The 26,100-nt window shown below is 39.0% G+C and overlaps 1 protein-coding gene across 39 annotated transcripts in view; it reads right to left on the bottom strand.

Annotated features, from left to right (window-relative positions):
* Positions 1 to 26,100, bottom strand: part of DLG2 (discs large MAGUK scaffold protein 2) — a 1,061,709-nt gene that overhangs the window by 630,010 nt on the left and 405,599 nt on the right. For 22 of the 39 annotated variants that reach the window (XM_074572424.1, XM_074572415.1, XM_074572416.1 and 19 more), the window contains one exon: positions 13,238 to 13,318. The exons of the other annotated variants lie outside the window; for them this stretch is intronic. In XM_074572424.1, the coding sequence (XP_074428525.1) occupies positions 13,238 to 13,318 (81 nt within the window). The remainder of the gene's footprint in view (positions 1 to 13,237; positions 13,319 to 26,100) is intronic. 39 annotated transcript variants of the gene reach the window in all.

Genomic DNA, 26,100 nt, shown 5'->3' with positions numbered 1-26,100 from the left:
AAGGATGTATGACAAGTCAAGACAAATGTTTCAGGCATCAGATTAGACGATTTACATTAGTTAGGTTCTAATAAGACCAACCCTTTAGTCACTTAGTTCACCAGTTTCAAATCCACAAAACTGGTTATTGGATAAAGTCCAGCTCACAGTGTCACAGTTTTCAAACCAGACACTTTTGCATTAATTTTTATTTTTTTTATTTTTTAGCAAAGAAAGTTCATCAGTAAAAGGCGCTGGGTTATCCTGCATTATTTCTCCTTTCATCAGATGACTGTCTCAAGTAAAGTCAGTAGAGGACTGAACCCTAAATTTGCCCTCTGCCAGTGGAGCAAATATGCTGATCCAAGCAACTCCTAAGGTTGTATACTGATTTGTCTTACAGAAACAGCCGAGCTCTATGTACTCAGCAGAAAGAGACAGCCTACCCTAGGAGTGTCTCTGAACCATGCTCTGCAAGCTTGTGAGGATACTTATTTCTCTCCAATGCTAAGAACTTTGGCCTGACTTGCACCTGTAATGTCACATGCACCTGTATTTAAAATTAATTAAAAAAAAAAAAGGTATATTATCAAATTATTCTGAGCAATAATTTAGCTGGTTTGTGAATAAATCATACAATTGTTTTTAATAAGTAATATGCCAGTCCATTCAATCACATCAAATGCAAGAAATTCAGGTATTATTTATGTGACACCTACATAAATACACCTTCTTCCTACAAATGCCTGCAGGACAGTGTAATATGGGGCACTATTCCAAAGCTGTGCTTTAAATATTTGCTTCACAAACCAAATGCTAAATGATAGGGCTTCATGCTATTCTGTCCTAGAATTAGTTTAAAAAAGTTAAAACGTATTTATTTGTAGCAATCTAAGAACATATTGCAATAGCCTCTTTCCTTACATTCGCATGGCCTGTGCACTAAAACTAGTCCCACTGAAAATAAAAAGGTTGCTGTCAAGGCCATGAGTTCTCATGTACTCTTAAAAATAGGAATTAGATCAGTTTTGAGTTCTTCAATCCACTGTTACTGAAGAACCACAGACAGTTGCTTGGATAATGAATTCTTTGGGTTATTTAACCAGAATATGAGATGCCTGGTCATGTTTATTGTTAGAAGGCAATCTGCTTTATGACACCTGAAAACTCTTAGAACAGCAGAAACAGTAAAAATTTCTCGTATGTTGATTTTTAAGAAACAGTCCCTTTGCATGGACCTGTTGAGACTCCGCGTACAAAGCCTACTTTTTATCCTGAGTAATTCATTATTTGGAAAAAAAAAGTCAAAAAGAAAAAGTCAACAAAATTAGTTACATCATATGAAGACAGATCTATATGAAGGACAAACTCGTCGGCATAGAGAATTTCTGATTGCCTATTAACCTAAACATTAAGCCAGGTCAAAAATTATATGTTTTGCTGCAGCTCATGGGGCCTTTTTGTTCCATATCACCCAGTTAATTTCCAGGACTAAAATAGTAGTGTGTTTGTGTACAATAGCTCAATGTAACAAGTCTTATTTTCACAGTCTTTTTAGTAATAACTAATTCTGAAGTCATGGTTCTCAAATACCACCACAACTGCACAGATACTCTAAGATTTTATGCACAGTTGCCATGTAAAGTTCTGTTTCTTCAGATAACCTGATAGAAAATATAGATTGATAAGATAACAATATAGTTTATCGTTTGAGCAGATAATATAATACTTGACTTTTCAAACCTGCATCTTATGTGAATTTGCTGGTGTCATCTGCTCTAGGACAGTAAAAAAACTCAGTCCACCTCTTTCTCTAGAGGTTTTCACAGAATCACACAGAATCACAGAATGGCCGGGGTGGGAAGGGCCCTCTGGAGATCACCCAGTCCCACCCCCTGCCAGAGCAGGGTCACCCAGAGCAGGTGGCACAGGAACGCGTCCAGGCGGGTTTGGAATGTCTCCAGAGACGGAGACTCCACCACCTCTCTGGGCAGCCTGCGCCAGGGCTCTGCCACCCTCACAGCAAAGAAGTTCCTCCTCCTGTTTAGGTGGAACTTCCTATGCTCAAGTTTGTGCCCGTTACCTCTTGTCCTGTCCCCGGGCACCACTGAAGTGAGCCTGGCCCCATCCTCCTGACACCCACCCTTTAAGTATTTATAAGCGTTGATAAGAATAAAAGCTACTTATGGATTTAGAGGTGGTTCAGTCTTAGCCTTGCTGCAGATTATTGTTGCATTTCTAGGAAATACAGTCAACACAAAACCAAGAAAGCAAGATGAAAGGAACTTTAACCAGTTAACCTTAATATATATCCTCTACTCGGCAAACATCAGACATCCATTCCACAGGAAATTTATTAATAGTATTTTCTTCATTCTTTCCCTCCATTCCCATATATTTCTTTTTCACATCGTTCAGATTCACTCTTGCCCATACAGTGCCTCTCTGTAGGGCCTTTTAACTTATGTGTCTCTTATTTTTCATCAGTTTCTCCTTCTTCTGCCCTAATTTACCCAGCGTCACTTTCTTTCTCATCCTAAGTCATCCTCTTTACCAACAGACATACAGATCAGGGAAAGAAAAAGTCAGCAGTGCTATTAGGAAGCTAAACTAAGAAGAAAGGTTTCATTCTCTAAGATCGACTACTCATTCAAAAGTACCTCTCCCAGCAGCTAAAGGCGGCAAATGCTGACACTCATAGAACAACTTACAACTTTGGAATTTGCTCAGCAATTACCTAATTTAAACTGCTGAATTACTACAAAGAAGGGCAGCAAATAGTAAATCCTCAAAAGATTTAAAAAAACTCAGAACTCCAGAAGTCATACGGCTGTTTCAGAAGTCAGAGGAAGGGTTTCATACTCTGTAAACGTAGGCAAAATTTCTACCTGCTGATACCAGACTCCAGCCATCTCCAAATTACAGCTCTCCTTTCCTTCTGTTGCGCTGGGGAAGTGTGAGTAAGATTTAGCTGTTTAACCATAGATCTGGCTTTTTTCCTCATTACTACTTGAAACGGCCTTGTGAAAGCCCTGTTAATTCATCTGCTGAAGAAATGAAAAATAGTTATTGCCAGAAGTATGAGAACCTAGAAAATGCATGGCTAGCACTTAGCCCCTGACTTTCTGGCTGTTGCACCACCTCTGGGCCTAGGGAGCACAACCTGCATCCATCACAGTGGAAAGAACTTTTTTTCCCCATAAGATTGTGTTGCAGAGGTAAAAATAGCGTTAAATTCTTCCGAATGGAAGGGACAGGGAAGAAGTTTTATCCCTGTTTGTCCCAAAGTCCCGAAGCATCTGCTACACTAAGATCGTATGAAAATGCCCTTGTGGACACTTCTAGTAGGTACTTTTGGACCCCTTCTGTAAGTGAACACACACGCTTTTTGCAAGTGTTACAAGGGCTTAGAACTTTCCCAAAAAGGGGAGTAAAACTGGATCCTGCGTAAGTTCAGTTTCTCACTGGGTTCACTTGAAATCTGACAGTGCAACATTGCACAAAGCTACTTATTTATCGGCTTTCTTTGGAGTAATAATTAATTAAAAGCTATTGGTAGCTGGTGCTGTCTTAACACTTTTTGTACGTCTTCGATCTATTTTTTCCTGCTTAATTTGGAAACTATTTGGGAGAGGGTCTGTCCTTTCATTCTGTATTCCCATGGCACTATTGCCTTACACTCTAGTTCCCAGTTTTCACAACAGCTATAAAGATAGCGGGGGAAAAAAATCGTCTGAAAGAAGGAGTTGGTTTTGCACACTTTGTTAGCACTGATTAATGAAAAGCTCCTTAACTGCTTGAAAAATCAATTATTTTTTTTTATTTGCGAGTTCTGGCTTACATTTTAAGATTTCACCAAAGGATTAATTTAGCTGAATTGTAAATGCAGATTATATCAGAAAAGATACTTCACCAACATTTACTCCAATTCTGCAAATGTATTTTTTTGCATAAATAATACCTGCAAGTTGCACTATCGGTGACGTCACTCTGATATAAAAAGTTTGTAGTGTGGTTTTACCAAGAGAGACTTGGCAGGATCAGAGGACGAGAAGGCAAAAATAAAGTGAAATGGCTGAGTATTTCAAAGTTACCAGAAAAATGTAGTTCAGCACTGTAAGAGAGAAAATGAAGCAACGGAAAGGAAAAGCTGAATCAAAATTTAGAGTGACAGAGGTGAGGCTGGGAAAGAGGGGTTAGGATTTTAAAATTTGGATGTCAACAACATTTAGTCTATAATTTCATTCTTCAAAATCAATCCCTAATTTCAGTGAAAGTCACAGAATCATAAATTATAGAGTTACAATTTGGCCTGGAAGTCACCTGTGAGTCCAACTCTTTCTCTGTGGAAAATGGAAGAATCCGGTCATTGAAAATTTAGTTCAGTGAGTTGAATTGCATATTTCTAAAGAGATAGAGGCCTTCAGACTTCATTAGAAGGGGGAATATGAGACAGAAATGAAGAATGATCTGTATTTTACTTGCATCTGTCAGGTTATAAATAGGTAACTGTGAGAAGTTTTATCTGTCAAAACAAAAACTGCAATTTTCAAATACCTATGGCCAAAGCACGCTGTAACTGTTCTTAGATAAGTAGAACACATTACAATTATACATGTGTGGGGAAAGATCTAAACCAACTCATTCAATGATAAATACAACCTACAGCAGTAGGCTTTCATAGTAAAGAAGCTATATATATTCTAACTCCCAACAATATACCCTGCCTTGTAGATAACCAACCTATAGGAAAAGTATAACTTTCTTAATTCTCTGGGGTTTCTCTGCTTGAATTAGACAATTGAACAACTTTTTTATTTTTATTAAATAGGGTTGAAATAAAGAGCGTGTTTGGCTCACATTCAGGATGCTGAACATGAAAGGGTACCTTAATCCTCTCTGTCAATGGGATTCAACTGCTTCTGGAAGTCTAAAATTTCTACAGGCTAAACTGTAAGCTAAACTCAGTGATTCCTCATTTGTAATGCACTCAGTAACCATGTTTTTTTGTAAATGAGCAATATTTTTTTTCCCAACAAAATAAAAGTGCTGTTTTCCTGTTATTGAGGGTTGGGTGCAAAAGGCATTGTAGAAAAAGATCTCCCATGGTAGTAGCTGAGGCCAGGAGAGTTAATTAGTTTGCTCTTTATTCTGACTTGTTCCTTTTTGTTCTTTAAAATTCTCCACATTGTCTACTAATTCCTGTATCTCTTTTCAGTACTTCATTGAATAAAGGGTCTGAATAAAAATGTTTTTTATATCTGGAGTCCAACATCAAGAAAAAATTTAAACCAAACGTTTTCTTTTCAGAGACGTACTCACTTGGTATTATGGAATGTTCTACATTTCTCTATTGCATTAAGAAAGAAAAAAATACACTTTGATATGAGTTTCCATGAAACACAGCCTTGTACTGTAAAGATACAATTTTATCTTGATCACTTTTACCCTGGGAAATACTTTTCAAATAACACATGAAAAAATTCCTCTTGCAGCTGTAAACCTCCTATAAACAGTTTATATAAACAATCAACAGGCTTTGGGCTATCTACAGAAAGAGCATGTATTACCAATAAAATTAAAGACACTGTTTATATAGCTCATATTTCACAATTTCTTTGTGCTCTTCTGAATTGGTGAAGATTTGCAAGTGTGAAGCAAAGAGAAGAATCATTTAAATCCCTTAGTTGGAGACCGAATAAATTAAAAAAAATAAGTAGGGCAGTTTACTGAGGCAGCAGGCATCAATTTAAAGTAAAGGCACATAGGAGTACACTTTAAGATATACTTCTTTTTCAGAAATATTTTTCCATTGCAATAACTATTTTTCTTAAGCTACACATTGAATTATGTCTAATTTTTGAATTTACACTCTGAGCTAAAAGAATTACATCAATCATCTCTACTAGTCAGGGATTTCCCAATTTTCTAACTTTAATAAATAACAATATTTTAAAGTATTTAATCAGGAAGTTGCCTCCAGCAGCAATGAAAGCAGTTACGTTTCTTACGGAGAATTACCCTTAGCTGCAAAATTTTTAAAAGCTCTGAAAAGGTCATGAATTCAGATTATGACTTCAGGCCCCTGAAGTTTTCCAGAGCTGAGTTTCTCAACTCCTTACTGATGTGTAAGGATGATTTCGTGCAATTCAGAGATTGTCTAGTAACTTGCAAGATTACAAAGACTGCTGCTTTTTCGATTCCTTAGCTTCAGAAGCTGTGGGTCAGTCTTTCAGAGCTGGGAAGCACCTGTAGCTCTCACGATAGCTAGCTGCTTATCCAACCCAAGTTGACTTTATACCCAAGTAATCAAGAAATCCTAGATGTTTCAAGTAAGGAGGTTTTAATGGAGCTAAGTGTGCTTCAGCCTCATCCAGAGTAAACTGATATTAAAAAAACAAATTAAAATAAAAAATATTATGTCTGTCATGAGGGAAAAAGAAACCTCTCAAGGAAATTAAGAACAGTCCGATGTTATAACTTGATGACATAAGCTTCTCTACCTAAGAATGGGAATGCAGAGGGTTAAATTAAAGTCTGGCAGCTCTTTAAGTTTTACTGGCTAGGGATGAGAAATAAATTTCCTCTTCCTTAAAAAGGGCTGACTTCTTTACACTGATGTAAGCCATCTTTCATCCCAGTTACCGATACACATCTCACTGTTTCCATGCGGCAGATGGTACAGGGACCACAGGACACGGGAATGGACGTGGCCTCCTCCGGGAGGAAATACAGAGCATATTCAGCAGTGCGGTGAGGTTAGGGTTTACTCCAGAAACCAGGGTTAGCGGATGGTCAGGACCACACTTTTGCTCTACAGGAGGCTATGGGAATTTAAACTAACACAAATATTCGGCACTTTTGGCTTCGTTTCTCAAGAATGCAGGAAGGGCCTTCAGCAACTGCGCAGCTACGCAGGTACCTCTTGGGCGCCTCAAAACTTACAGGGTCTCATACAGGGTTTCACAGTCGCTTCATGGAGAAGTGACTGTGAGACTGAAGCCAACATCATCTCAGAAAACAGTTATACCAGCCTCAATGGCAAAGCTTTACCTAATGTGATTTAAAATAACTGAACTAAAACCCCCTAGTTTTTAAAGTTTATGTAATGGAAATGACAACTGACCCGGCACCACAGAGTAAAATTATAATTAACAGGAGACTTTTCTGAAAAATGTCTGTGGTGCCTTGGGGAACAATGTAGGTCACAGCATCAATTAAAAGCAGAACCACCTCTTCGTTGCCTCTGTAACATTTAACCCCAAATCATTTTGTTGCTGTAAATTAAACAACCCACGCTGCATTACATCACGGGAGTAAAAAAATTCAAGAATAACTAGTTTAAAAACTCATTTCAAGGTCCAGCACTCACTTTACCCCATATAACATAGGCAAGCAATACAGAATACTGATGTTACCACTGTTTTCCTCAGCTTTGTTGAGCAAAGCTGCTATCTGTATATTCAATGTTCTTTTACATTACCTGGATATTAATATTAGACCTCTGATGGAAAGTAAGTGAGAATTACTTAACCGAGGATTAAAAACAGCAATTACCCTTGCTGCTGATTGCAAAGATTGTTTAAGAGTCTTGGTAACTGGAAGCTCTAATGAACACTCTTCTATGCAGGAAAGCAGAATATAGAAATAAATCATTTTAGATAAAGTGTATCTGCAGGGGTCATTATAGACAGTTTACCTAATTAATTTTCTAATATTACAAGAAATATTAAAGATGATTGTTAACAGAAGCCACCCAACAATTTAAAGACTTTCACTTTGAAAGAATTGCCCACAAATAGCGTCCCTTTTTAATATCAATAAATTCATGTTTTGTAACAACAAAGACAATTTTCAGTAGCATTCAAGCCAGAAGAAAGATATTTGGTAATAAAGCCTCTCAAACACTGTCTACCTTTGTTAGTGTTCATCTAGAAATAGTGGGCAATGTCTTGGATTCGTTTAAGTCTCTGGAATTTTTATCATTTGCTTCAGTGGGAGAGGAATGAAATGATTCTGAACAGCTTGGGAGGCTGGAAGGTCAACTAGCTAGCAGTGGTAAGCTGGACTGCCTGAGCAGTATCTGACAAAGTCCATGAGAAAGACCACAAAAGAACATTAACGGACACCATAAGGAAAGGGAAAATAAATTTATGAAGTGCACCTCCTACTCTCCTACGACTCACGAGTAATCATAAATGATGAAAAGGTACTGCAGGCAAAATTAAACCTCATGATACCCATGCAATATTTTCAGCACAAAAATTCTTCACAGAGAAATGTGTGAGTTGATAATTCTATAGGGGTATATAGGCAAGAGCAAAGACTCATTTCTGAAAACTTAGCAGGGAAAAAATCTAAATAGCTATGTTAGTTAATAAATATGTCCCTGAGTACACAAAGGACGTAGACACGTACATCAGAGAAATTCTACTTTAATACAATCAAGTTTTGAGACTCAAACTCTGCCTATGTTCTCTACTGCATTCTTCACATTACAATAAGCAGCACAGGAGCTCAGTTCCCCTTTTCCCAGGTGAAAAGTTAAGATTATGCAAAGAATACTGACTTCTGACTAGCCTTATATCCATCGCTATAACAGCTCAGTGTCAGTGCTAAGGACTGGAATTCCACTGGTGAAGCCTTTCAGCAAATCCAGAAGTTAAAAATGGAGTGGCCAAGCTTCAGAGGGCTTACAGAGCGTAAATCAAGAGACAATAGATAGAAACCATCATTCAATAGTTCTCCGCAGGATTTGACCAAACTCTTAGACCCCTCATTACCTAGACATTGAATTTTGTTTAGACATTAAGACAGATTTTCCTGGTGAATGGAACAAAAAGCATGAAGATGTATTTTTTCAAAAAAACTTCACAATTGAGCAATGGACCCTTCCATCCTTGCCTAAATGGAGAGGAGAGTCACAGAATCACAGAGTCACTTTCTCACAGTGAATGACATAGGGTAAGTAGGATGGGAATGAGCGAAGGTAGTTCATTTTAGGTGTGAGTCAAAGCAGGGAGCTCGAAAAGAAATGCTATAATTGGGGGCAACGGAGGGGGAAAAACTAAGCTGATTTTAATTATACTTTCTCTAGGGGTTGATCAGTGCACCTATAGGCTTGTAGACTAGGGGGCCTCAGTTTCCTCTTACCTCTAAAGGTTCTGGAATGTTATTGTATGAGAACATATAATTCACTGCGCTGAGAATATGTGTGATGGTTGTACAATAATGAACTAGTTATATATAAAACAGATAAAATCTCTAAAGACTCTTCAGTCAGTATGATGCTTCTGAAAGCACTTTTCAAAAGAAAGGAAAATTTTATCTCTCTTTTACAAACAAGAAAACAAAGGCAAAGAGAGCGGAGCAAGCTGCCCAAAATGACATGAGAATAGTTGCAAAGTCAGAAACTGAAACAACATATCTTAAGTCTGGAATCTCGTTTCAAAGACAACCCGATCTTCAATCAGTTATACCAAATACCACTGAGGTGTCGATGGCAGACAGTCACACGGCACTGAAACAACATCCAACCCTCTCAACCAAACCTTGCTGTTCTAATCCAAATTGAGCTACTCCAGACTACAAATCAGTGAAGGAAAATTAATTCAGAAATCAGTGATCTTGGGAAGACTCAAACTTCATCCTCCACACATGTAGGCCAGGAGATGGCTGTAGTGACCTCTTTATATGATGGTGTATATTATGGAGTTAAAAGAAAAAGGAAAAAAAAAAAGACATATCTCCAACAAAAGCACAATACAGTGAACCTAAGTGCCTCATAACTTATTTTGCCTTTTTTTTTTCCTTGGGACATTAATAACAGAAGTGTGGATGACAAAGAATACAGGCGTCACATGTTTTAGTGAGAAGCCTCTTCAGGCAAGCGGCCAACAGCAATTATTTCTGCTGAAATGTCAAAAGGTAGCTTTATGTAGCAAGCCTTCTAGCTTCTACATACAGTCTGACTGATTCACGTTTGCGTTAAAATGCAAGCTGCAAATCTCAGGCCAAACAAAATGTAAAACGAGAGAAGCAGTGCTGGCCTCCATTCATCCATGGGAAGGAAGTAAAAAGGAAGTAAATGCTCTCATTAGAGCAAGTAATACGGCTCCACATTCCTTCATTTGAACTAGTGGCTGGGGAAGAAGCTGTTAAACCGGGTTAGTTACGAGAATTGAATCTCCCTTGACTATATCATCTAATCCCACGTTCCTGTGTTGAACTTTTTGCTGACTCTGCTGGAGGAGAGAACAGCCACCTATAAGATTCAGGGTTTTGAGCAGAAAGTAGCATTGGATCATTGAGGTTAGACTCATAACACTGACAACAATGACTCATTTTAAACTAAAGTGTGCGTTATCTATTTCAGAAAAGCATCTAATCTGGAAAACATAATGAGATTGAGATCTACCACGTCACCCAATAGTTTGTCCTATATATTCCCATGGCTAAACACGCCTGCCCAGCATTTGTTTGCTTTCACCCCGGTACCTCTGCTGCTTTTCTCTGCTACTCTGAAGAATCCTCTTATCCTCAGTCTCCCCACAGCAATACACTGTGGTTAAATCATGTCTCTCTGTGGAAGAATTTTTGCCTACTCTAGTCTCTTTTCTCTCTCTTTATATAAATTTAATAAATTTTAAAAGTATAGACTCCCAAACTTGGCATGGTATTTCCATAAGCTCACTGTTGTTGCACATACAAATAAAACCGCTTCCTTTTTCTTAACTTCTAGTCTCTTTTTTACCATTCAAAGTTCATAGCACAAGCCCTGCTGAGTTGTCTGTTCTTTCCTCTGGAACCTTCTTAGTGTCACTTATTTCCACCGTAGGGGTCCCCTTTGTGTGTGTATGGCTGGTGTTGCTTCCTTCCAGCTCTGTAATATTTCTCTTCTAGGAAATAATAACTTTGTTTTGAGTGGCCTCTGTTTACCAGCCTAGACTGTAACTGGATTGCTCTGTTTGACTGTTGTGTCCTCTTTTTTTTTTTTTCCCTACTTTTTCAATCTTCGCCTCATCTGCAAGTTTTACCATCCAAAAATTCATGCCACATTCCATCCAAATGATTTATGAAAATCTTGAAATATGTTGTTTACATCCAGTTCTGAATCCTGGAAGACTATCCCTCAAAATTTCCACGTAAGGGCCATTTCTCATTGATTAGTACTTTGGGATCTGAGATCTCAGCTAATTGGTCCTTAAGGAATATTATTTTGATAAAGTATATTGTTATTTATTTCTATCAGATGCAATGTAAAATTAAATCAAATGCCTTACAAAAGCCTAAACAACACTTAGGACCATTCATCAGCAAATTCGCATTCCAAAATGAAGTTTATCTAACATAATTGCTTTGCTTTAAAACTATGCTGACTATCGTTAATTTATTCCTACCATTAATTTATTCGTATGCTTGCTTTCTTAGCTAAAACCTCATTAATCCTTGCAATATTTTTTTCCAGGACTGATATATAACTAACCTGCTCTGCAGGAAAAAAAAAGATAAAAATAATAGCATGATACTCGCACTCCATCTCTCTAGAATTTAAAAAAATATTCCAACAGGTCTCTTCAGCCTCCTTTTTTAAGGCTCTTAGGTGAAAGTTATCAAGTAATGAGCCTTCTCATTTACTTATTTTATCACTGGCAGATGTTGTTTAACACGCTTTTAAAGATTCAGTGCTGTTTGCATAGTAGGGACACTGGATCTCCTACCACCATATGGGCTTGTTAAGGAGCAAACAGCACTTCCCTCCTACTGTGTGCCAGTCAGTGTCGAAGAGGTATCAGAGCTTTTGTTCATCTTTGCATGAATAAATGACACGATTAATTAAACAGCGATTGACTAGCTTCGTTTCTTCTTCTTTTCGGTGTCGCAAAAAAGCAGCAAAAATTAGTTATGTGCATCCAAAATAAACCAAGAAATAAGATTCATTAAACCTTTCTCAAAATCTCAGGAGGCAGAAACTGAGTGTCCAGGTACATACTATGAGAGTTATTATCCATTACACTTGCCAGTGAATTCATCCTGGGTTGCCACCTCAAGCACCGCATACTTTTGGCCCTTATATTTAGGAAAATTACCTAGACATCCTAAGCTGTTATAAATTGATGTCCAGCTGGCAGAGAGCTGTGCTAGGGTCACTCAGACTTATCATCTGCCCTATTTATCCCAGTGTCTTGTTAACTCTGAAATCAAAGGATAGCAATTCGGACATCAACAATATTTCACTTTAGACTACTTTTACCAGAAATATCCCATTAGTGTGCATTATCCTGATATCTTAAACTGCCGCCTTTTCCTCCCGAGATTGCAAAGGACCCAGCTGGCAAACCATCAAAATATCAAGTTTCTCACACATCTATTATCATAATGGCAGGAGGTCATACACTGAAAACTGAGAACACAAATGCAACATAAACTAAACTGAATATTTTGATAACAGAAATTTATGGAGGTTAGTATCCCGGTGCAATAGAGTCACTGACATTTTTGTTTGATTTGGAGGTTTTTTGTACTACTATTTCCAATGACAACTCCTCTACTGAAAAATCTCTTTGATAAAAAAGCCCCAGAAAACCAACAACAAACAATTTCAACGATGCTCTTGTCTGTCAGGCTCTTCATGTCTATGATAGCAGCACTATTCGACAGAAATATACTTCGTCTTCCTGTCCTATATTCCAGGTTGGTCCTGCCTGTTGCACCTCCAAGACTGATTGCATCTCTGCAAGGCCAACAGACAATAAAAAGAAATTTCAAAAAGATAAAGGTGAAATTTTCCTGACCCCATGAGATATCTAAAGTCTAGACATTTACCTCTAAGTTATTTGACCATAAAGAATGTCTAGACAATGGACAGAGACAATCATTTTCAGGGCATGATCCACCTCCACCTAAAGGAGACATCCAAGAGAGGTCAGAAGAACTGCACTGAGGAAGAGTCTCTCCATTGACTACCACGGCAATATTGTTGACTTCCTCAGATGTCAAGAGTCAGGTGAGGCCAAACTGTTTTCCTAATAGCCCAATTGGTTTTCAGTTTGATCAATATGCAGCTGAGGTTTCTTACATGCCACAGCATCTTAGCAATTATTGAGGCATTCACACAAATATTTTTTTTCAACTTGAAACAGGTGCTTTTGGGTCTAGGGGAGCATAGGTGAGAAAAACTGGCAAAACTATGAAGCAGCAATCGAGAAACTATTTCCTTCCCTCACTTATTTCTCATAGCTAAATTCACTACTCTCACCTGTGCATTAGTCCATTCCATTTCAGGAAAAGGTCCCAGCTGAAGGCCTCTACCTGTGGGATTTTCTTCCTCTTGGCCTTTCTGGAAGTACATAGAGACATCTACTCAGGACACGTTCCAAACTCAGATTTTTCATTGTGTTTGCATACGGTGCTTATTTTTGTGTTTTTGCTTCCCAGGTTGTTTTTTGGGGGCTGGGGTCTCATTTTTGCTATTAGTGCTTTGGGAAATAAACCAGCGTGCCATCTATTCCCTTCAAGTTTTAAATTGGTGTTAATACATGCTGAATTGCTCAGAGGCTTTTTAACAAAAAAAAGAAATGGCATTATATTATATAATATTCAAAATGTGGGTGCATAGTATTGGTTATAAATCGGGAATATTATAAATATATGATTGATTATAGATACGGAATAGCTATTTATCCTTCAAGGGAGAAGTTGCAAGGATTATATATTTTACAAGAATTAACACTGTACTACTGTATTTCAGTTTATTTTTAGTATGTAACATCTACCAATCTCAAGTAATTTATTAGCAAATAAAGCAAAAAGTCTACAAGGAATAAATAAACATTCTCTTGACAGTCCACCTCTTTCTAGCTAAAATTAGAAATAACCCTGTTGCTTCTAAATTTTAAAACCCACTCTAATTATCACTATGAATTTGTGAAGTTTTAACAGTAGGAGACTATACATTTGCTTTTAATGAACACCAGGCTTCGTTTTTTGTGAAAGGGAAAATCTGCCGTGAATTCAGGCTCCTGCCTAGGCATGCGTCAATGCCCTTGTACAAAACACACGGCTTCTTAAGAAAGAACAACACGGAAGAGACCTGTCAGTAAAAGGGACATTCATCACAGGAAATTTATGTTGCAAGGATTGCAGTTTTTGCTAATAGAAAAACTACCGAGTCTGTAGCTATGCATCCAGTAACTTTTTTTACAGAATGTTTAACACCTCAGGTACTGAAAGGCATTTTTATGAAGTCCATATTCATTATAATGTTTAAGTAATGCTGACCCTCACCTTGTCGTATATTACTTTAGAGACTTTTTTTTTATATATTACTAAAGAATACAACTTTTTAAAAACAAAAATGACAAAAAAATTAACACTTTTTCACTCTCACCTGCAAGATTAAGTCTTTTTAACCAGCAAGCATAAAACCCCCAGGCTAACAAGTCGTTCAGGGAAGTCCTGAGACACTGTCGGTAAAAAGAATGGCTACTAATTGCCAAAACCCTAGAGAATAATATTTTTTAATGTTCAATATAGTCTAAGGAAAAGGGAATTTTAGCTCTACTTAAAAGGATTACTGCTGTCATACAACAGTGTCCTTAAGAACTGAGGCTTATATTGACGCTGTTAAACTTCAGGCATTCAGATGTGTCATGTGGGAGCAGAGTCCTTTGAGACACGGGAAACTCCTGAGAGCGGTTCAGAGCTCAAACGCACCGAGTCACTCTTTGGAGGATGCATTCCCACCTCCGCCAAGTGGGACGAATTGAGGTCTGAATATTCACCCGAGCTCATACCGACTGGATTTTTTTTAACATGACAGAATCTGGAGTAACTTCTTTTACAGCGTAATACGTGGTCGTGGAATTCCACACATCAGGAGCAAGTCTACCGGGAGCGACCGGGAGGCATTAAATGGACAAGTCTACCAGGGATGATGCATTTTGACCACAGGAAGGTTCTGTGTATACATAACTGAGTTTGTGGATTTGATCATGGAGACTTTTGAAAAGAAATGTGCAGTTTCATGAATACAGATAGAAGAAATGCTCACAGAGCAGTTAAGTTCTACTCTGAGGGAGGAAACATCAAATGCAAAAATACAGAGTAAGGAACATCTATGTGGAGATCAATAACCAAAGAGGGGCCAAGAGTGAAGTTCTGTTGCAAAATGGCCTTCCTTCAAAATATTATCATTGCTGTGTATAAGGACATGGGTTATGACTATTGTGCTGTGATCACCGATGATGAGACACCAGCAGAACTGTATCATTTTGGGGGCACTGCTTTTTAAGACAGGTACTGAAGAAGCCAAAGAAAATCTACAAGAGAGGGAAAAGAGTGATGACAGATTCAGAAATCACAGCCTAGGAAAGACTGAAAACAAGATATTACATGGGGTTAGTGATATGTTGTCTCCACTACAGACAGAATCCAGAGACACCATCTGAAATTTGCTGCTGTGAAAAAAAGCCTCCAACTTCTCGGGTGCTGAAACACTGAAACAAATCCTTTCCAGGCCTACATGCTGTGACTCCATAGCTTTCATCCACGGGAAGTTTATTCCCTAGTAATTTCAGCAATTTAAATTGGGAACCAGATGATTAACAGCCAGCTAAGAGCAAACGGCACTTTCCTCTGTGCTAATTTTAAAGAAAAATAAATATACTTGCTTTCAAATCAAGACTGTACGAATGGCACTACGTGGATATACAGTGTAGAAATGTAATCCTCATTGTAAAAACAGGCTCTTGAATAAGCTCTACTCAAATGGAAGTGAGATATCATTCTTAACCATCATTCTTCATAGGCATCATAGCATATGTTACAAATGTGACAACCCTAAAGCTGAGATTGAGTTTCCCAGATAAAGTTGCCTTGTGTCATTAGATGCACCAAGGTATAATTTTTTCTCCAGCCGCTGCTTCGGAAAGGTATGGGTTTCCCTCTGCCATTTCTGACAGCCACATGCACATCTCAGATCTCGCAGGACATATAAAATAGCACTAGATGCCTATCTTAGAGGACTGAATCTCACCTAAAGATGAAGATTTTTATATTTTTTTCAAGGAGGTTTTCTATTTGCTGTAAACATTGCCATTGATACTAGTTGCTACATACTTTAAATATAAAGCTTTGGGGTTTATTGCATAGAACATCTAAATCTCTTGCTCTTGAACTAAAAAACAAAATAAATCAAGTTTCAAGCTACCTTAAATGGTATGAGCTACCATGACAGTTGTGATCCCTTGGGAGAACTCACTTTTAAAAACCCAGTCAAAGATTTACACAAGACCTAGAGACAAACTCACTTCAGTGTTCAAGTATTCCACTTTTAGGCTTATATATACACCTATAGCAGGATCACTGTCTGGAAAGCCTTCATCTTCAGATTAAGGACCGACCAATTTAGTACCATGGAAAAACAATGGCAAATACTAAATACTAGGAAGTTCCTTGGTCCAACAAAAATTACCTTTGTACAAGAACATGATGCAGTGTGATACAAGTCAGCCACACAGACTGAGGAAAATAAAGTTTTCTGTTTAAAAAAAGTCTCCATAATGTGAAGAAGATCCCATGAAAATTTCAAGGAGCTACAAAGTTCCTGTTAATCTTATGTAGAGGGCACTGAAGCATTGCTACGCCAAGTAACAGTAACAAAACATGAACACAGGGAGAAGAAATGTGTAAGGGAAATTGTGATAGTGTTTTTAAATAAAGCAATAAAAGTTGTTGCACTTAGAGGAACTTCAATATACTGAACAGTGTCTGTGATCACATTGCTAAATTCAAGCCTGTTCCTTATGCCAATGATGTAATTACTAGATGAATTCTGCAGAATTTACACATATGCAATTACAAGTCACTAAAATCGACATTTAGCGCGATGTGATGAAGTTTTGTGGCAAATAATTGCCTTTAAACTAAAAATTTCAATTATCCCAGACAATGAGGGGAAGGCAAGTTTCAATGAAAAGCTCAAAAATATATAGGAGGCTACAATTTCCTTTTAACATTTGAGTCATTCCTCTTACCAACTTGCCACAGAATAATACACAGTTGATAGCACTTTGGTGATAAGTCCATAAATACTTTTAAAACAGGCTTGTGAATGAAATGAAAATTCAGGAGCAGCAGATGGGTTTAACTGCTGTTAAATGTGGAGTGGTTTCCAAGAACATGTTGTATGTAATAATAAATAGCCAGAGACATAAAGTTTCCCCAGTAGTTTAAATCCCGAGCGTACAAGCTAAGTGAGGGCTTTCCGGCTTTGGCTCGCTGCAACATCCTTACATTTTACCCTGGTCTACAGCAGCAAAAATGCTTGTTACGGACAATGTGTGTCAGCAACGGGTGCAATTAAAGCAGCGCTGAGCACACTTTTACAAGCAGGCGGGTTTAACACGGGCTTTCTGAAACAAGAATAGCTCTTGGCTGTGCTTGCAGGTTAATCACGTTCAGCACCAGCATATTCATTGTCAGCAGCGGATAATTATGCCAGTGTACACAGTGCCGCCGTTTGTGCATATGTTTTACATAATAACCGTGTTACGAATCGCCTCCCTTTCTAATTCCTGATCGGGGTGTGGTGATTAGGGCGGCGTGCTGCATCTAGGATGTCTGCAGTCAGGATCTCACTGCCTCCGCCTCTCGTGCCCTGTTGTGCTGAAGCAGAAGTAAAGTCCCGAAGGCCCAGAAGAACTTGCAACACGTTTTCTCTTTGTACTTAAGACAATTCTGGCTTCATCTCCTAATCCACCAAAAAACGGCTTTGCCAGGTGCCAGTTATGACTAAGTTAAAGCTTCTGCACTTCTTACCGTGTATCATTATATTTGACTGACTCAAATATTTGTGACATGGAATAAAGCTGGAACTCATAAAGCCATACAGTAATGCACAGAGGCACGGGAAAAGAAGGGTTCAAAAGAATGACTGCAACTGACAGAGAAAAGAAATCTACATTGGGATTGAAACCCAGAAAAAAATCATTGCTTTTACCTTCCCTTAAGCCAATTGCTTCTGTAAAAACAAAGTGGTTTTGAGGAACCGTGGAAAAACACATCACTGGGCCCAAAGAAGTCTACGGCGTTTAATGCAGACCTGCACTTTAATCTATGTATCTGCCTGCATACAGGCACCGAGGATGATTCTGGTTAGTTCGTATACAGTGCCAGTAACTGCTTAATACTGTCTTGGATGAGCTGGAGGGAAAGGGAGTAGTAAAGGAACACGTGAAAGAAAAGAAAGTGAAGAACCAAGCGAAAGACCCGTATCAGAAAAGACCAGAGATGTCAGACCTTCATGTGGGTTACCAAGTATACGTTTGCTCTGTTGCTAACCTCCTACCTTCCACTGCTATTCTAGAAAATCATGTTTTCTAAACTGTCATCCCATAAAACACGTCTTTTTCCAATTAATTATCTATCTCCATGAAACCAAATATTGATATAGCTATTGCAAAACCACATCTCTCTAATCCTAGTATTATACTCCATTCATGAAATGGATAAAATTAATTCAGTCTACTGATGCTCATGTGGCATTCAGTGATCACTTGGTGCCCAGGGGTCTTCTAAGAGATCTTTCTCATCCCTTGTCTGCTACTTACTGCAAGGCTTAGAAACGCAAGATTTTTGTCTGGGAAACTCAGCCATTAAAGCAACAGTCTCCAAAACACACCTTTCATTCCCAACCCAAAACTAACGGTAAAAAAGCACCAGCTGTATAAGTTAACATAATTTTGGTCAACCTAATAAGTAACCCTAGCAGAGGAGTATAATTAGTTTGGAGATTTTCAGACCTGCTGCTTCTGTCCAATGTATCTCAACTGAAACAGAATCATAGAATCGTAGAATCGTTTTGGTTGGAAGAGATCTTCGAGACCATCAAGTCCAACTGTTCACCTAGCACTGCCATGTTACCACTAAGCCATGTGCCTCAGTACCACATCTACGCGTCTTTTAAATACCACCAGGGACGGTGGCTCAAACACTTCCCCAGGGAAGCCTGTTCCGACGCTTGACAATCTCACTACTGGTGTCAAATGGACACAAAACCACTTGTTTTGGTTGCTCCCTGTTCAAGCTGCTGCCCGTGCTGATTAGTTCAACCTGCTGCGATACTCTAACACCGCTACTCCTGGAAATGGCTGCACCACCAAAAAGAAGGGGGCTGAGTAACCACTCAAGCCTGGACCTTCATTATCCTCACCATTAGATGTTACTTGAAGCCCAGGCTGGCTTGGGTCACTCCAGCTGTCTTCTTCCAGGCCAAAACTGCCCTAGAAGGAGCCAGACTTAAGCAGTGGGTGCATGAGACAGGTTGTGCACACAGACTTTCCGATCAGCAGTGTAGACACAGCCACTTTCTGCTATAAGAGGTGCACAGTACCGTTACCTGAGGATCGAGTACCCAAGACTTGAAATTGTGTTGATTATTTTGCCATGTCTTTTTCTTTTCGCATTTGCAAGTCTCCAATGAGTTTAGGGGTGGTTTCTAGCAATGCAAACGTACTTGTTTTCAGGTTTCTATTAATCAGACTTATCAGTGATGACAACTTCACTTCACTGGAGAGAGACAACCTGGAATTTGAAACTGCTGACTGTGGATCACAGTCTGACTGATTTTGCAATAGCGGTTTTGGGTTGGTTTTTTTTTTTTTTTTTTTACATTATTTTCACCAGCCATTTAGACAGGGTGTTATGGGGATAAGAGATTACATGATTAAACCTAACCTTTATTGAAAAGTACTTAGACACATGCTCAGTAAACTGTGGTCTGTTCTCTGATATTACTCTGCAGCAAAAATGGATTTGATATGCATGAGCTCCTCTTTCACAGGAGCACCTTCAGATAAAGGCTAATAGTCAAGCACAAATACATAGGTTTGTGGAATTTTTTTTCCCCCTGAAAATGTGAAAAAATAAAGTTTGGGGTTTTTTTCCCCTGGAAGCTATTTTTTTTAGCAATCAACACAAACCTCTTCTGCATAATGTAAGCTTGCATATACTGCAAGGCTTCGGATCAACAGCGCTGCTCTTCAGCTGATGCCAATTCAATATATTTTGCATTTTCTCTTGTGGGTTGTTCACTCTAAATGACCTTCTTTTTAATACATTATTTCTGTAACATTTTGGAGATCATCTTTCCGATGCCCAGCTTCTATCTGATCCAGGAGTTCTTCCCAAAATTGGTAGTACAGGTTAAATACATGCCACTGCCAAATGTAGTCATTTTCCAGTGTCTTACCTTGAATCTGCTCTGACAGCCTCTCTGCACATCTCCTCTGTGACCAGGCTGGTTATTAAAATCTGATTATTAGGAAACAAATTTAGGCTCGGGACAATTTTTCTACTAAACCTTTGTCAAACGCATCAGAGATTTTGTCTTCAACCAGCAGCTCTCTTACAAGTTTATATTCAGTTCACGAATCACACATTTTAATGAAAAAAAAGTTCTTTATCTGTGGAAAAATGGGGATTTCCCAAGCCCTTTTGGCAATTCGTTTGTATTCAATATTAACTTAGATTGTTTTCCCATGAACAGGGGCATGGCATATTTGCACCCACAACCTGAAACCTTTTATATCACAGCAATCTGTTCAGTCTTTATCACCTGTAATGCCAAATCTATTTCCAGGCTTCACAGAGGGGAATAAGAGGATTCAAAAGAACTTAGTATTTCAATTATGAAGATCATAAATGAAATAAGATCCTCTAATTCTTTCAGCTTCCTAAACTCTGTATAGTAAGACTAAAACATTCATATCCCTGTGCTGCTCTCCCCTCAAAGAAACCATGTGTGTTGAGGTGCCAACATGGATCGCTGTTGTGATCTACCAGTACTCCCAAAAAGCAAATAGCATAATAACATAAAACAGGACTTAGTTCAGCTTTGACTAAGGAGTCCGCTTTTTTCCAGAGAGCTTCTGGTCATGGCTTTCTAACCATTCTAGGTCCCACTGCTTGTGAGGATATCACAGATGTGCTTCCTGGAAAAACATTTTGGCTGTCCAGCCTAGTTCCAATGGCGATATAAGGAAAGAGTACCTTCCAGGGATGGAAAAAGCATATTTTTCTAAGGCATCTGCTGATGCATCAAGCTCATACAAACCTTTGGCATAGATTTTCTCCAAATCATCATTCCCTTCTTTTTTTTTCTTACCAAAGCTAATAAATGTACTTGCTCTGTTGATCCTTAGCGTACGGGATATTTACCCAAATGCATAAATTGGAGATTGGTTGGTCTCCATTATCTCTTCTGATGCCTCTGGAGACTATAATCGTGCTTATCTGCTGAGATGAGGGTGTTAATGCCATTTTAATAACAGAGACCTGTTTGCCCTTCACCTGCCGCTGGAGAAAGCACAGGTTTCCTAGGTGTGGTGCGTGTCTACCACAGACACACTGGAGGATGTCTTAGGTGCTCAATGGCATTCAAAATGCTGCCAAATGCCTGTGTTTTGGTAGGTTTATTACGCCTGGAGAATATTTTTCCAGCCTTCACTCCGCTTCCTTCATTTTTAGGAATGCAGCTCCCTGATAAGGAAAAGGAGCTCTCATATTTTCCGCTAGTAAGGGTATGTTTTCCTTAGTACCATTAAGAGATGACTGTCTTCAAGGGTGCTGATCATCCATCCAGCTAGTTCAATACTTCTTTAATATGGGGTCTCCGAGGTAACCTCTGATCTTCAGAGACCTCTCTCCCTGCTCAGCTTTTGCGCACTGTTGTGGCTCTGCTTCTTTAATTTACTATCAATAGTAAATTTACTATCCAGTATCCGAGCCTGTACTTTTCAAACAAAGAAAACAACTTTTTCTGATGTGTGTGCCATGTCCAACTTCATAAATGTCCCATTTACTTCTAGTTCAATGGTGTATTAATCTCCTAATGAACTGCTGCTCATTGCTTCTATGAGGATTCATCTGAGCAAAACACACCGTCAGTTCTTGCCAACTTTTGCGAAGCGATATAATCCATCCTCCCTCTCACATCTTTCCTTTTGTGACACCCAGTGGGTTGGCTTCTGTTAACTAACTCTGTTTCTGTAACCCCACATGCTTTCTGCTGCAGTCAGAGTTGTGATGACATACACAGAGCTCTTACAGTGTTGAGGTTCTCAATCAGGATAAAATTGTCCACCTGTTACCCTGAGTCTGGACTTTGTCCCTTCCTTTGTTTGTCAAACTCTTACATCTTTGCTTTTCAGACTCTCAGTGACGTCTGACGTCCCTGGGTTTTTTTTACCCTCCCAATCACAAGAGCTGTGTTGGGCTGTGACTTGGGCACGCTTAATCCCTCCTCCACTATTTTCTGCTAGAGGACAGCTAAGCAGGCTTGATGGGCTCTTGGAAGAGCTCCAGCTGAACGACTGGGAGAAAACAAACACAGGGTGTAATACAGAATATAGAGTCAGCATGTGTTCACGGCTCACACCGAGGATCGGCAGCGTGGGGAGCACAGGAGACTACGCTTAGGTCTCAATGCACATGTAACCAACATGATCTCTCATCGGAGACTCAACCCACCAACAACGCCAAATGGCTCTTCAATCACAGAGTTACCTCAACCTTTTGTATCTCTGATTAAAACCACTATTCATATTTCATGCGCAAGAGGTATAGAGCATTCCGCATCCTTCTTTACTTCAGTTTTATAGTCTTTTTTGCCTTAGGCAACAAAAACTATCAAACATATCAAGGATTTCAAACCAGCAATTGTAAGAAAAGAAGCTGCCCTTTGCTGGCATTCACTGCTTGCAGAAGTAGAGTGGTGTTGCTTTCATTGTCCTCCACCTTCCCAGAGAATTTCAGCCCTGGTGAGACTGGCTTTGAAGTGTTTCACTCTCCCGCTCTGTGTGTTTTCTCTCTTCCTTTTAACTCCTTCTACAACTCATGCTCAGCAATCCCTTAGTTCTGAAAATTCTCACAAGAGGTCTCCTTCAGATTACGTCTGGTTTCAGCTAGCTGGGAATATCCAAAGAAATCTGATGTCACCTCCCATGACCCAGAGACTGTGTCTTACTGACATGAACTCATTCACTGGTTATCTGAGAGGACTAACCTAAAAGAAGTCTGTCATGAGGCTTGTTTCAAATAAATCCTACCCATTTTTAAAGTTTAAATTCAAACCTTTCTTTCTAACAAAATACAGCAAATGTTATTACAAACGAAAGAAAAGTAATTGCGATGAAAGACATTTGGGGAGTATAACTGCGTAGTATTTTTGAATGCCCTCATGGGTATTAATATACATTTTAGCTTTTGTGCTATATCCAAATAAATGAAATATACCAATTCAGAAACATATTGGCAGGACATCTTTGTGCTGTTTAATTTTAGCACGATGATAAGTATCAGACATTGACCTCATGAATCACAGGAAAAAAATGTGCATTTAAAGAACAGAAATAATTGCTCTACCTCAGTAAATCCAACCTTCCCATATTTAAAGGAGAGTCACTGTTTAAAGCCATTCCCAAATTTAATTGTTCTAACATTTAATCCCCCCAATGACAAGAGAACAGAATTTTTATGGAGTTCCTATCTTAATATTTCTCAGTTCTCTTTAGATGAATTCTTGGTGAGTTAATACTTGGATCTCCTTTCTATACTTACAGTGCTTAGAGTGAACTCTCACTTTTTCTGTCTTTAGGTTTATATCTTTGGGATTTTAGAAGCCTGCAAATCTTCATGTTATTCTGTGAGTCTGCTCAGAATATATTTCTACACACATTATGCTTATGTTTTGTATACATAATGTTATCTCTATTGACTTTATACAACAGCTCAGCAAGAATATGGTTATATTCAGTAGATGCAGGGATGTCTATTTATTTTTATAGAAAATATGATACACCCTCAGTTCTTCCTCTAAAGTATTAATCCTCTCTCTGAGCCACTACCCTGAAGAATTATGTCACTGAAAATAGAGTTACAGGGCAACCACAGGAAAAAAAAGAAAAAAGAAGCTGTAGTTTGGAAAAGTACTTTACGTATGCTTGTAAAGCTCACTACTGCGAATATGCCATTCACTGAATTCCATGACAGTAATAAAAATGTATAGTAGCCTTTAATGCCTTCAGCATCTAGACACATCTCGCGATAGTATAATATGTGGGCGGTTTTTGCACAAAACTTTCCCTTATTCACTCTGCCTGCACAAAATAACTCAAATTTCTTACAGCTGTCAGTCTCTCCCCATATCAGCACTAAACACCTCCCTCACCCTGATCATCAGTCCCCTTGCTCCGCTAAAACCTTAATTTATGAGAGTGATGGCTGATGTGAACCTCTGGGAAAAACTGAACATGGGCGAGGAAGGAGACGGAGATGAAGAGATTAAGGCGGCATCTCATGGGAACGCCTGCGAGGAATGCCGTTCCTCCAGGTGATACGGGAGGACTGGAGACAATTCTGCTACATCACCAGAACACTGCATCCTCCGTAATCCTTGATGGATAGGGGAATGATGCCTATCCCTTTTTGAAAAAAAAAAAACAAAACAAAAAAACAAAAAAAAACCCAACAAAACTTCTATGGGTGAAATTAGCTCTGCAGTATTAAGTGCTAGCATCAAAGTGCAACGTGTAATCAAATGTTTCAAACATAGTGAATTCATCTGAAAAAAAAAGGGGGGCCAATTTCATCTTACTAGCTCGTTGGACTCATGACTGCAGGGTGTCTGCCACAATTGTAGTTAAATTTGAAAAATGATAAATCAGATTTATGACAAGATATGGATTGTTCAGGCATTATGTTTTAACATGAACACTTATCAGACTGGACAGAAATCCAAAATTTCCTCTACATTGCAACACTTGGCTAGAGAAACAGCAAAAATAAATCACTTTTCAAGATGAGATTTCTGGTCTGATTAACATCTTCCTGATCAGCAAGTCCTAAATCACCCTGACCATGATAATGAATGATCCTATTTTACACAAACGTACACACACATCCCTTGCACACAGGAGACAGAGCTAAGGTTGCCATGGGAACTTTACCTCCAGATTTTTTGGTTTTGTATAATTAAAATAACACAAGCCTAATGTTTTAATAATTTAGTTTTACCTTGTAATTGTGTTCGTGTTTTCTTCAGGCAGGAACTCGGTTTATCCGATGGGTACAGCCCAATGCGACAACTTTATTCAACATTTCCAAAATTTGGTTTTCTAAGCAGGGGCTATTTTAAACTGAAGTCACTGTGCAGGAATGACTACAGTATAGCATAGAAATAGCTGCGTTAATGTTAAACCAGGTTGTTCAGCTGCTGATAAGATAAACTCCACGGCAGCAATGAACTTAGCACAAGCTGCGTGGTTGCACCATAGGCTGTGCCAGCTTTTGGTATAGGCTGATGCTGAGGGATGGGAAGAAGGAGAACACTTCTGGGACCTGATTCCTCCCCTCCACCAGCAGCCAGTGCCCCACATGCATTTAATTCGCCTTCAGAAGCGCCAGCAGTCCCCAGCCTTGCTCACCGGGCTTGTCCTCCACTCGCTCTTTCTTGGTTCATCCCGTTTTTTCTCCTATGCTCTTTCAGGCCAAGTCACAACTTTGGCTGGACGTTCAGAAAAATTGAGTTAGCTATGAGTGTAGGAATACACTCCGGCTCCTCACGCTGAAATTAGGCTCTCAGTTTTCAGAAGAGGTGACCTACAAACCTCACTGATGTTGGCAATTGAACGTATGCAGCAAATAGCCTTCCTCAACAAGTCTTCCCTCCAGATGAGGGCTTCTGTGTCTTACAAAAGTTGCATGAAGACACCAGAAAAGAAGAATGGCCATTGGAGTCACCTGTCTTTTCAGTAAAGGCAAACTCAGTCTTTTGTGCTGTCAGTCTCTAGAGCAAGAGGGACTAAAAGCAGCGGCCTTTCCTCCACGTTTGAACATGTTGCTTCCTCTAGAGACTTGGACCTTGCCACAGGTTGTATGCAAAACAGAGGATACTCACACCGTGCAAGGATTATTGACCTACTTGCAGTAACACTGCTGCTACTGACCCCGAGAACATTAGCTTCAAAGCCTGCAGTCGATATACATGTACAGACACTGCTGTCAGTGCTGCACACATGCAAAAAGTGCTTTCTGAAGAGCCAGCTGGTGTATTTAAGGGGA

Source organism: Larus michahellis, chromosome 1, assembly GCF_964199755.1.
Source record: "Larus michahellis chromosome 1, bLarMic1.1, whole genome shotgun sequence".
In the NCBI taxonomy this organism is placed as follows: domain Eukaryota; kingdom Metazoa; phylum Chordata; class Aves; order Charadriiformes; family Laridae; genus Larus; species Larus michahellis.
Note: the sequence above shows the minus strand (reverse complement) of the source record. Positions and strands in the feature narration are given on the sequence as shown.